This window comes from Balaenoptera ricei, chromosome 13, assembly GCF_028023285.1.
Source record: "Balaenoptera ricei isolate mBalRic1 chromosome 13, mBalRic1.hap2, whole genome shotgun sequence".
Lineage (NCBI taxonomy): Eukaryota > Metazoa > Chordata > Mammalia > Artiodactyla > Balaenopteridae > Balaenoptera > Balaenoptera ricei.
In genome coordinates this window covers 62,399,995-62,413,511 of record NC_082651.1, presented here as the reverse complement: position 1 = coordinate 62,413,511, position 13,517 = coordinate 62,399,995, and the positions used below count along the sequence as shown (strand labels likewise).

The window sequence follows — 13,517 nt, the reverse complement described above, 5'->3', positions numbered from 1 at the left end:
GTTAAAAAGACTACCCTGTCTCCATTGAGTTGCCTAAATCACATTGAGTGTTTAAAGCACGTTCACCTTTAATGAAAATCAGTTATCATATGTGTGTTGGTTTATTTCTGGACTTCCACTCTGTTTCATTAATTCATGTGTCTTATGTTTTCACTAGCACCACACTGTCTTGATTATGTCAGCTTTGTAGTAAGTCTGGACATCAGAGAGTATGAGTTTCTTAACTTTATTCTTTTTCAAAGTTATTTTGGTTATTCTAATTCTTTGCTTTTCCATATAAATGTTAGAATGAGCTTGTCATTTTTTACAAAAAAAGCTTCTGGGATTCTGATATGGGTTTTGTTGGATCTATAGATCAACAAGGGGAGAATTGACATCTTCACAATGAGTGTTCCAATTTATTGCTACATTTTTTATTTAGGTCTTTGACTTTTATTAAAGTTTTATAGTTCTCAACATACATATATTGCACATATTCTATTTTTATCTAAGTGTTTCATGGTTTTGGGTGCTGTCATAAATAATAATACACATCATAAAGCACAACGTTATTTATATTTTAAGCTTCATTTGCATTAATTTAAAAAATATTTTCAAAGATAGGATTACTGAGGAAAAAAACTAAAAATTTCCGTGGTTCTTCAAGTACATTGCCACAGTAGTTTCAAGAGGTTGTGCAATTTTTCCTGCCACCAGCACTCTGTATCAGTTTTACCACATACTTGACAGTTTACTAGCACCATTGATTTTGTCTATTGTAAAAATTTACCTTTTAACCATTTTTTACTGTACAGTTCAGTGGCATTAAGTGCAGTCACATTCTTGTGCAACTGTCCTCACCATCCATCTCTGGAACATTTTTTATTTTCCCAAATTGAAATTCTATACCCATTGAACACTAACTCCCCATTCGTCTCTTCCCCCAACCCCTGGCACATACCGTTCTACTTTCTGTCTCTATGAATTTGACTATAGGTATCTCAGAGCAGGAGGTCAGATAGTATTTGTCCTTTTGTGTCCCTTTTCACTTAGCATAATGTCTTGTGTTCATCCATGTTGTAGCATATATTAGAATTTTCTTCCTTTTTATTCTTAAATAACATTCCATTGTGTATATATACCATATTTTGTTAATTCATCCATCCATGAACACTTGGATTGCTTATACCTTTTGACAGTTGTGTCTAATGCTACTATAAACTTGGGTATACAAATGTCTCCTTGATTCCCTGCTTTCAATTATATAGCCAGATATGGTGCTGGGTCATATGACAATTCTGTTTATAATTTTTTAAGGAACTACCGTAGTGTTCCGTAGCAGCTGCACCATTTTACGTTCCCACCAGCAGTGCACAATTTCTCCACTTTCTCACCAGCACTTATTTTCTGTTTTTTTTTTTTTTTCCTTTGATAATAACCATCCTAATGGGTATGAGGTGGTATCTTATTGTGGTTTGGATTTGCATTTCCCTAATGATTAGTGATACTGAACATCTTTTCATGTGCTTATTGCCATTTGTATATTTTCTTTGGAGAAATGTCTAAGTTCTTTGCGCATTTTTAAATCAAGTTTTTCGTTTTGTTGTTGAGTGTAGGTGTTTTAAAATATATTCTGGATATTAACTCATCAGATATATGATTTGCAAATATTTTCTCCCATTTTGTGGGTTGCCTTTTCACTTTGTTGATAGTGTCCTTTGATGCACAAAGGTTTTAATTTTGATGAAGTCCACTTTATCTATTTTTTTTTTTTTTGCCTATGCTTTTGGTATCATATCTAAGAAATCATTCCCAAATTCAGTGTCATGAAGATTCTCCTCTATGATTTTTTTCCTAAGAGTTTTGTAGTTTTAGCTCTTACGTTTAACTTTTTAATCCATTTTGAGTTAATTTTTCTATATGGTGTAAGGTAGGGGACCAACTTCATTCTTTTGCATGTGGATATCTAGTTTTCTTAGCATTTGTTGAAAAGATTATCCTTTCCCTGTTGAATGGTCTTGTCACTTTTGTAGAAGATCATTTGACCATATATGTGAGAATTTATTTCTGGTCTCTCTGTTCCATTGGTCTTTTGTCTGTCTTTATGCAAATACACTGTTTTGACTACTGTAGTTTTGTAGCAAGCTTTGAAATCAGGATGAATGGGACCTCCAACTTGTATTTTCTTTTTCAAGATTGTTTTGGTTATTCAGGGTCCCTTGAGATTCCATATGAATTTCAAGATGCATTACTATTCCATTCGCACCAAAAATGTCATTTGGATTTTGATAGGGATTGCATTGAATCTTAGTTGTCTTTGGGTAGTATCAACATTTTAATAATATTAACTCTTCTAATCCATAAACATGGAATGTCTTCCCATTTATTTGTATCATTTTAAACTCCTTTTGGCAATGTTTTGTAGTTTTTAGTGAACAAGTCTTTTTCCTCCTTGATTATGTTTACTCCTAAATATTCTATTTGGTGGTTTTGTAAATGGAATTGCTTTCTTAACTTTGTTTTCAGGTTGTTAATTGTTAGTGTATAGAAATGCAACTGATTTTTGTATGTTGTATTTTGTACCTTTTGCTGAATTCATTAGTTCTAACATTTTTTTGTGTGTGTGGAATTTTGGGGGTTTTGTACATAGAACATTATGTCATCTGCAAACAGAGCCAGTTTTACTTCTTCCTTTTTAATTTGGATGCCTTTTATTTCTTTATCTTGCTTAATTGCCCTAGCTAGGACATCTAGTACTATGTTGAATAGAAGTGGCAAGAGTGGGCATCCATGCCTTGTTCCTGATTTTAGAGGAAAAGCTTTCAGTTTTCACCATTGAATATGCTGTTAGCTGAGAGTTTCTCATAGGTCAATTTTATTATGTTGAGGTAATTTCTTTCTATTCCTAGTTTGAGTGTTTTTTTTTAATTTTTATTTTTAAATCATGAAAGGGTGTTAAATTTTGTCAAATGCTTTTTTTGCATTAGTTTAGGTGATTGTGTCATTTTTTTTCCCCACTTCAATCTGTTAATGTGTTGTATTACATTGATTTTTCATATGTTGAACCACTTTTGTATTTCAGGAATAAATCTCATTTGGTCATGGTGTATGATCCTTTTAATGTGCTGTTGAATTCTGTTAGTATTTTGTTGAGGATTTTTTTTTTGGCCATGTTGTGTGATCTTAGTTCCCTGACCAGGGATTGAACCTGGGCCCTCACAGTGAGAGTGTGAAGTCCTAGCCACTGGACTGCCAGAGAATTCCCTTGTTGAGGATTTTTGAGGATTGGTGTTAATTCTTCTTTGAATGCTTGGTAGAATTCTTTAGTGAAGCCATCTGGTCCTGGGCATTTCTTAGTTGAGAGGTTTTTGATGACTAATTGAACCTCATTGCTGGTTATAAGTCTATTAATATTTTCTCTTTCTTCATGATTCAGTCTTGGTAGGTTTTGTGTTTTTAGGAATTAGTTCATTTCATCTAGGTTATCCAATTTTTTGGCATACAGTTAGTCTTATAATTCTTTTTATTTCTGTAAAATCACTAGTAAAGTTTCTTTACTTCTGATTTTAGTTATTTGAGTCTTCTCTCTTTTTTTCTTCATCATTCTAGCCAGAGGTTTATAAATTTTATTGATCTTTTTGAAGAACCAGTTCTTGGTTTTGTTTAGTTTCTCTATTGTTTTCTATTCTTTACTTTATCTCTGCCCTAATTGCTATTATTTCCTTCCTTCTACTAGCTTTGGCTTTATTTGTTCTTCTAGTTCCTTAAGGTTGTTAATTTGAGATCTTTCTCCTTTTTCAATATGAGCATTTACAGCTATAAATTTCTCTCTTAGCATTTCTTTTGCAGAATCCCATATGTTTTGGTATGCTGTGTTTTCCTTTTCATTTGTCTCGAGATATTTTTTTATCTTTTGACAAAAGATTTTGGTTTTTTTTTATTTCTTCTTTGACCCATTGATTTTTTTTTTTTTTTTGAGACTGTAGTTTAACTTCTACATCTTGTGGATTTTCCAGTTTTCCTTCTGCTGTTAACTTCTGGTTTCATTCCATTGTGATCAGAAAAGATACTTTGTATGATTTCAGTCTTTTTAAATACTAAGATTTGTTTTGTGGCCTAATTTATGGCCTATCCTGGAGAACATTATGTGTGTACTTGAGAAAAATGTGTATCCTGCTATTTTGCATGTTTTGTATATGTTTGTTAGGTACAGTTAGTCTGTCATGCTCAAGTTCTTTATTTCCTTATTGATATTGTGTCTGGTGATTCTATTCATTATTGAAAGTGGAGTATTAAAGTTCCCTACTATTACTGCAGAGCTGTTTCTCCCTTTTTGTTGCATATATTTAGGAGGTCTGATGTTTGGTGCATATATATTTGTAATTGTTATATCTTCTTAGTGAATTGATTCTTTTATCATTATGTAATGTTTTTTTTTTTTGTTTCTTGTAAAAGTGTTTGACTTAAAGTCTATTTTGTCTTATTAGCATAGTTTCCCCAACTCTTGTGGTTACTATTTGCATGGAATATCTTTTTCCATCATTTTACTTTCAACCTTGTGTGTCCTTAGACCTAAGGTGAGTCTCTGGTAGACAGCATGTAACTGGATACTGTTCATCCATTTTGCCAATCGGTCTCTTTTGGTTGGGGAGTTTAATCCATTTACATTTAAAATAATTACTAATACGGGAGAGGTTACTCTTGCTGTTTTGTTTTCTGTGTGTCTTTTAGCTTTTTTGTCCCTTATTTCCTCCCTTATTACATTCTTTTGTGTGTAGTTTTTTTGTAATGACACATTTTGATTGTTTTCTCATTTCCTTTTGTGTGTTCTCTATACATATTTTCTTTGTGGTTCATGGAGATTACTTATAGCATCTTAAAGTTGTAACAATCTATTTTGAACTGATACCAACTCACCTTTAATTTCATATAAAAACTCTGCTTCTTTTCAGCTCTATCCTCCACCACTTTATATTACTGATATCCCAAATTATGTCTTTATATATTGTGTACTCCTTGATATAGATTTATAATTATAATTTTTTAATGCTTTTATCTCTTAAATCTCATAGAGGAATAAAAAGTAGAGTTAACAAACCAAAATTATGATAATACTGGTTTTTATATTTGTCATTGTATTTATCTTTATCAGAGAACTTTATATTTTTGTGTGGCTTCAGATTACTGTCTAGCTTCCTTTCATGCCGATTTAAAGGACTCCCTTTAGTATTTATTGTAGGGTAGACCTAGTAGTAATAAACTCCTTCAGTTTTTATCTGGAAATGCCTTATTTGCAGGACAGTTTCCCAGATATAGAATTGCCAGTTCAGTCTTTTCTTTCAGCACTATTATTTTTTCTTTTTCTTTGGCCACACCACACGGCACATGAGATCCTAGTTCCCTGACCAGGGATTGAACCCATGCCCCTGCATTGGAAGCGTGGAATCTTAACCACTGGACCACCAGGGAAGTCCCTCAGTGCTTTAAATGTATGTCATACCACTGCCTTTTTGTTTTCAAAGTTTCTGGTGAGAAATCTGCTTGTTATCTTACCAAGGATCCCTTGTATGTGATGAGTTGCTTTTCTCTTGCTGCTTTAAATAGTGCTGTTATTAAATTTCAGTTTCCAATTGTTTATTGCTACTATACAGCCATACAATTTTTGTAAATTACCTTACATCAGTCTGAATGTTTATGTAACCCCCAAATTAATATGTTGAAATCCTAACCCCCAAAAGGTGGTGGTAATTAGGAGGTGGGGCCTTTGGGAGGCGATTAGGTCATGAGGATGGAGTCTTCAATTAATGGGATTAGTTACCTTATAAGAGACCCCACAGGGCTCCCTAGCCCCTCTGCCATATGAGGACACAGTAAGAAGCCATCATCTGTGAACCAGAAAGTGGGCTCTACCAGATACCAAATCTGCTGGTGCCTTGATCTTGGATTTCTCAGCCTCCAGAATTGTGAAAAATAAATTTCCATTGTTAATAAGCTACCTAGTTTATGGTATTTTGTTATAGCAGCCCAAATGATCTAAAACAGTTTCCTTATCCTTTTAATGTTTTTGGGATCTATGGTGGCACCCTATCCTCAATTAGTAATGTCGTTTACCTGTTTCCTTTCTCTTTTTGTCAGTCTGGCTACGTTTTTTCATTTTTATTCATCTTTTCAAGGAATGAACTTCTGGTCTAATTGACTTTTTCTGTTGTCAGTTTCATGTATTTTTCTTTTTATTATTTCCTTATTTGCTATGAGCTTAATGTGGTCTTCTCTTTTTTAATTTCTTAAGGTGGAATTTTAGGCCACTGATTTGAGAATTGCTTCTTTTCTTATATAGTCATGTAATGCTATAAATTCCCTCTAGGCACTGCTTTAGCTACATCTCAGGTTTTGAAATGTAATGTTTTTGTTTGCATTCAATTAAAATTATGTTTTAATTTCCCTTGTGACTTCTTCTTTGACCCATGGGTATTTAAAAATGTGTTGTTTAATTTGTAAATATTTGAGGATTTTCCAGATTTTTCTGTTACTGATTTCTGGTTTAATTCCTTTGTGCTAAGAGAACGTACTTTGTGTGTGTTAAATTTGCCGAGATTTGTTTTATGATCCAGAATATGGTCCATCTTGGTGAACATTCTGTGTGCTCTTGAAAAGAATGTGCATTTGGCTATTTGGGGGTGGAGTATTCTATAAATGCCAATTAGGTTATGTTGGTTGATTGTGTTGTTCAGTTCTTCTACATTCTTACTGAATTTCAGTCTGCTTTTTTTATTGATTAGTAAGAAGAAGAATGTTGAATTCTCCAACTATATTTGTGGATTTGTCTTTTAATCTTTTCAGTTCTGTCAGTTTTGATTTATATTTGTCCTTTTGTATTTGGCTTATTCTAGTTAGTACAATCCTTTATATTTTTTATTTATCCATTGAGCACGATGTCACTTGTCCTTTCTACTTCATTGAATTATTGTTTAAAATAAAATAGTTAAAACCTAAGGTATATAAATTTAAGATAGTGTGTATAAAAACTGGTAAATATTATCTGAAAACAGTCAACTGATTTGCTGTCTATGTATGACTGTAAGTGGGTTTACTTTATTTACAATTTAAAAGTTATTCCCATCTTATATAGAAATGCTAGGGGTGTTCTAAAATTCAAAATTAGGGAATATCATCTGACAGGGAAGAAATATGTTTTCAGAGGCCACTTGTGAACTGTTTAAGTAATTTTATATTTTGTGTGATCCAATGTTTTATACACCTTGTTTGACAGGAAAAAACTTTATTGCATTTATTTCTCTTTTTAGGATTCTAATTCTCAGATGGATTTAAGCATTCATGTAACTGATGATGATATTAATGAGATAATTCAAATAGATGGAACTGGAGATACATCTTCCAGTGATGAAATAGGAAGTACAAGAGATGTAGATGAGAACAAATTTCTAGGGATTATTGATGCAGGAGACCTGAAGGTACTTGAAGAAGCCAGCAGTATATCAAATGAAGATTCAACGGCCAACAGTAGTGATAATGAAGACCCTCAGGTAGACCTTGTGGAAGAGGTAAGGATTATTTTTGAGCTGAAACTTTAAAAAATTTATAGCATTTGTACTTTAATATACTTTGGAACCAAGAGGGATAACAATTAAGGTTAATCCTGTCTTTTGTCTTTAAAATGAGACTTATTTGTATCTAGTATTTAAACTTTTAATCTTAAACTGTAATTTAAATCAGTATTAAGTATTTAGGAATCAGCTACTATATTTGTTGGTCTTAACTAGAGGTAGTGAGAGGTTTAAGGGATGGGAGTGGAGGTAAAGAAGGCAGCCAGGGTAGAAGCATATCATATCTGCTCTAATCCTAATAAATGCCATGAAATCTTTGTGGAATGTGATAATTAAGAAGCATGTAAGTGGTATTAACTATCGTTTATGGTGCCATACATATGTGTCAGGTGCCATACTAAATCTTACTGCCTTTTGTTATTTAACATTACCGCTGCCTTATGGGTCTTATTACTGTCCTCATTTTGCAAATGAGAAAACTGAGATACAAGGAGTTTTAGTAACTTGCCAAAGGTCCGTCTTGTGGTTATTGAGTGACTAAGCTGGGATTCAAACTCAGGCTGTTTGACTTTTAAATACAATACTATTCTGTGTCCTTGGAGGGACAGAATATGTCCTTCTGTCTTTAAAAAATTCAGAGCATCATGAAATTCATTAATGTGAGTATATTTCATCTTTAGGACCCTTTAAATTCTGGAGATGATGTTAGTGAGCAGGATGTGCCGGACCTGTTTGACACAGATAATGTAATTGTCTGTCAGTATGAAAAGGTACTGTATTCACCTTTTAGACTTCGGGTTTATTAATTGCATTTATAGTAGAAAATAAGCAAAATGATGGGAAATATGATGATCAGTTACTGTTCAGTTAAATTAATCTCAAAATAGCTAAATAATTCTATAAATTTGGGAGGGTATTTTGGATCTAAATACCCAAAATGTGCTGTGTGGTCTTGGTGATACCAAAAAAGTGATAGTCGTCTTACGGAGGTGACAGTCTTATTGAAGCAAGATGTTTCTGTATGGAATAATAGAATGGCATACAATAAGATAGTAGGTAAATCAAAAGCTAAAATACGTGACAGGTAAATCAAATACTAAAATACATGGCATATAAATCAAATGCTAAGATGAGTGGCATGTAAATCAAATGCTACCATAAGTGGCACAGACAGTAAGTCCTAAAAGGGGCTAGGAAATGCAAGAAATCATTTGTAGTTGGAGTTCTCCACAAATCCTTCATGGGTGATGTGGGGCTTTGAAATAGGTCTTGAATGATTTGTAGGATATAGATATGTGTGGAGAGTAGGCATTCAGAGTAGAATAGCCTGATAAAAGGCAGAGAAATGAATGCATGTAGAATTTATAAGGGACAGTGAAGAGACAGCTCTGCCTTGCATGAGGTGTTTTCCTTTTGAATGTGTTAGGAAATGAGGCTGGATGGTGGACAGAGGTGGGAGCAGATTGGAAAATCCAGAATCCTGGTAGGGTAAGTTCAAACTTGATTTGATGGACATTAACCTTATGAGGATGATATTGAGAAAATTGTAATTGGGTTTAAAAACTGGCATTGTTTGCTAATTTGGAAGAGACAAATAGTAAGAAGAACAGGGATAGTACATAAAGTAACAGAGCCCAGACTAAGGATGGCAGTGTAGAACATGGAAGAGTTAGAGATTATGATGGAAGAATCATTGGACTTCCAATACTATGTTGAAGAGAAGTGGTGAGAGCGGGCATTCTTGTCTTGTTCCAGATTTTAGTGGGAAGGCTTTTAGCTTTTCGCCTTTGAGTATTATATTGGCTGTGGGTTTGTCATAAATTGCTTTTATTATGTTGAGATATGTTCCCTCTATACCACTTTCCTAAGGGTTTTTATCATGAATGGGTGTTGAATTTTACCAGATGCTTTTTCTGCATCTATTGAGGTGATCATGTGGTTTTTGTCCTTTTTTTGTTGATGGGGTGTATCACATTGATTGATTTGTGAATGTTGAACCAGCCTTGTGACCCTGGCATGAATCCAGCTTGGTCATGGTATATGACCTTTTTTATGTGTTGTTGGATTCAGTTTGCTAATATTTTGCTGAGAATTTTTGCATCTATATTCATCAAAGATATTGGCCTGTAATTTTCTTTTTTGGTAGTTGTCTTTGTCTGGTTTTGGTATCAGGGTGATGGTGGCTTCATGAAATGTTTTTGGGAGAGTTCCTTCCTCTTTAATCTTCTGGAAGAGTTTGAGAAGGATTGGTATAAGTTCTTCTTTGTATGTTTGGTAGAATATACACTGAGGAAAAGACAGTCTCTTCAGCAGGTGGTGTTGGGAAAGTTGGACAGCCACATGTAAGTCAATGAAATTAGAACACACCCTCACACCATACACAAAAATAAACTCAAAATGGCTCAAAGGCCTAAATATAAGACAAGACACCATAAAACTCCTAGAAGAGAACATAGGCAAAACATTCTCTGACATAAATCATACCAATGTTTTCTTAGGTCAGTCTCCCAAGGCAATAGAAATAAAAGCAAAAATAAACAGGTGGGACCTAATCAAACGTACAAGCTTTTGCACAGCAAAGGAAACCATAAATAAAACGAAAAGATAAACAAAAAGGTCCTACTGTATAGCACAGGGAACTATATTCAATATCCTGTGATAAACCATAATGGAAAAGAATTTAAAAAAAAGAATGTCTATATGTGTATAACTGAGTCACTTTGCTGTACAGCAGAGATTGGCACAAAATCGTAAGTCAACTATACTTCAATTAAAAAAAATAAAATTAAGTAAAAAAAAATAAACGAAAAGACAACATACAGACTGGGAGAAGATATTTGCAAATGATGTGACTGATGAGGGCTTAATTTCCAAAATATACAAACAGTTCATACAACTCAACAACAAAAAAACAAGCCAATCCAAAAGTGGGCAGAAGACCTAAATAGACACTTCTCCAAAGAAGATATACAGATGGCCGACAGACATGTGAAAAGATGCTCAACATTGCTAATTATTAGAGAAATGCAAATCAAAACTACATTGGGGTAACCACCTCACACCGATCAGAATGGCCATCATTAAAAAGTCTACAAATAACAAATGCTGGAGAAGGTGTGGAGAAAAGGGAACCCTCCTACACTGTTGGTGGGAATGTAAATTGGTGCAGCCACTATGGAAAACAGTATGGAAGTTCCTCAAAAAACTACAAATAAAGTTGCCATATGATCCAGCAATGCCACTCCTGGGCATGTACCCAAGCAAAACTATAATTCAAAAAGATACATGCACCCCCCCTATGTTCATAGCAGCACTATTACCATTGCCAAGACATGGAAACAACCTAAATGTCCATCGACAGATGAATGAATAAAGAAGATGTGGTATATATATATACACAGTGGAATATTACTCAGCCATAAAAAAGAATGAAATAATGCCATTTGCAGCAACATGGATGGACCTAGAGATTATCATACTAAGTGAAGTAAGTCAGAAAGAGAAAGAAATACCATATGATATCACTTATATGTGGAATCTAAAATATAACACAAATCAATATATCTATGAAACGAAAATAGACTCACAGTTATAGAGAACAGACTTGTGGTTGACAAGGGGGAGGGGGAGTAGGGGAGGGAAGGATTGGGAGTTTGTGGTTATATATATATAATATAATATATATATTATAATAATATAATATTATACAACAACATCCTATTGTATAGCACAGGGAACCATATTCAATATCCTGTGACAAACCATAATGGAAAAGAATATGAAAAAGAATATATATATATATGTGTGTGTGTGTGTGTGTGTGTGTGTATAACTGAGTCACTTTGCTGTACAGAAGAAATGAACACAACATTGTAAATCAACTATACTTCAATAAAATTAAAAAAGTATCATTGGTACTTGGTGATTAGTTGGTCATGAGAGAATGATTGACAAGGGAGAGTTAAAGGTGTCTATCAGGTTTCAAGCCTAAAAATTAGGTTAATAGCAATTGAACTTTAGCAACTAAAATATAATACAGCTTAAATTTGTTTTTAAACACTATAACTGTGATTATGTAGTAGAATGGTCAGTTTTGAGTTCTTAACTTATTCATATTTACATTTTTTAGCAGCTTTGAGATATAATTCACATACTATACATTTCACCTATTTAAAGTGTACAATTCAATGGTTTTAGTATATTTATGGATATGTGTAACCATTAACACAGTCAATTTTAGAAAATTTTTATCACCTCAGAAAGAAAGCCCATACCCTTTAGTTCTTACTCCCATATTGCCCCCTTTCTCCCATCCCCAGTAGTAAGGAACTACTAATGTACTTTCCATCATTGTAGATTTCCGTATTCCGGAGTTTCATATGAAAGGAATCATATAATATGTGGTCTTTTATGACTGGTTTCATTTATTTCACACAGTGTTTCAAGATTCATCCATATCATAGCTTGTAACAGTTCTTCATTCCTTTTTATTGATGAATACTAGTCCATTGAATGGATATACCACATTTTGTTTATCCATTCATCTGTTGAGTGATATTTGAGTTGTTTCCACCTTTTGGCTATTATGAAGAATTCTGCTATAAATATTCATGTACAAGTTTTTTGTGAATATATATTTTCACTTCTCTTGGTAAATACCTAGGAGTGGAATTCCTGGGTCATACGGTAATAATTTGAGGCACTACCAGACTGTTTTCCAAGGTGGCTGTACCATTTTTCATTCCCATCAGCAGTGTATGATGGTTTAGATTCTCACTAACACTTGTTATCTGACTTTTTGATTCTAGCCATCCCAGTGGGTGTGAAGTGGTATCTCGTGGTTTTGATTCGCATTTCCCTGATGACTAATGCATATTTACATCTTTGACTTTTTTTTCAGTAACAATTTCAGTATACTCAGGGGAGATGGAGGATGGTACTTTGAATTGCTGTAAAAAATGAATCCTTTTCTCTAAAAATAAGATAATTTTCTCTTCTGTAACATTTTGTATAGATAGAAAATGGCAATTTAGATGCTGGTAAACATAAACATAAGAAGGAAAAGGTAATAGAAAAGGGACTGGTCTTGGTTTGAAAGTTCTTTTAGATTCTTATAAACAGTGTATTGTGTTCTATAAACAGTGTATTGCACTGTATAGATACTAGATTATATATGATTTCATAGAGTCACAAATAATTTTCTAGACTATTATAGATATAGTATTCTTTGTGGTACTGCATTGTGGGAAATAGCTTGTAATTAATTAACATTGAATTAATAGAATTTAGTATTTTAGTGATGTTAAGGAGTAGGTTGCAGTTTTGGATGTGATGTCCAGGGGAGGCCTTACTGAGAACGTGATTGGGTAAAGATCAAAAGGAGGTAAGAGAGGGGACTTCCTTGGTGACGCAGTGGTTAAGACTCCGTGCTCCCAGTGCAGGGGGCCCGGGTTTGATCCCTGGTCAGGGAACTAGATCCCACATGCATGCCGCAACTAAGAGTTCGCATGCCACAACTAAGGAGCTGGCAAGCTGCAACTAATGAGCCCGCCTGCCACAACTAAGACCTGGTGCAACCAAATAAATAAATTTTAAAAAATTAAAAAAAAAAAGGAGGTAAGAGAATGAACCATGAGGATATTTGGATGTAATCATTTCAGACAGAGGGAACAGTAAATAATACATAAGTCCTGAGGTAGAAGAATACCTGTGTGTTCAGAGAACAATGAGGAGAGCAGAGCAGTAAGTGAGGGGAAGAGCGGGATCTTATAGTCCATTTTAAGGACTTTATTTTTTGGATGAGAAGTCATTGGAGAGTGTTGAGCATAGAAATGATATCTGGTTTATGTTTTTAATAGGGCCATAGTAAAAGTAGACTGGCTACCATGTTTAGAGTAGACTAAGAGGAGGACAAGGGTGAAAATAGGGAAACTAGTCATGGGACATATTAATCCAGGTGAGAGAGGATGGTGG

At 33.9% G+C, this 13,517-nt stretch overlaps 1 protein-coding gene across 1 annotated transcript in view; it reads left to right on the top strand.

Moving 5' to 3' along the window:
* The window catches only part of GTF2A1L (general transcription factor IIA subunit 1 like), a 34,462-nt gene that overhangs the window by 18,448 nt on the left and 2,497 nt on the right, over window positions 1-13,517 (top strand). The window contains exons 4-5 of the mRNA XM_059942601.1: window positions 7,284-7,541; window positions 8,225-8,314. Of these exons, the coding sequence (XP_059798584.1) occupies window positions 7,284-7,541; window positions 8,225-8,314 (348 nt within the window). The remainder of the gene's footprint in view (window positions 1-7,283; window positions 7,542-8,224; window positions 8,315-13,517) is intronic.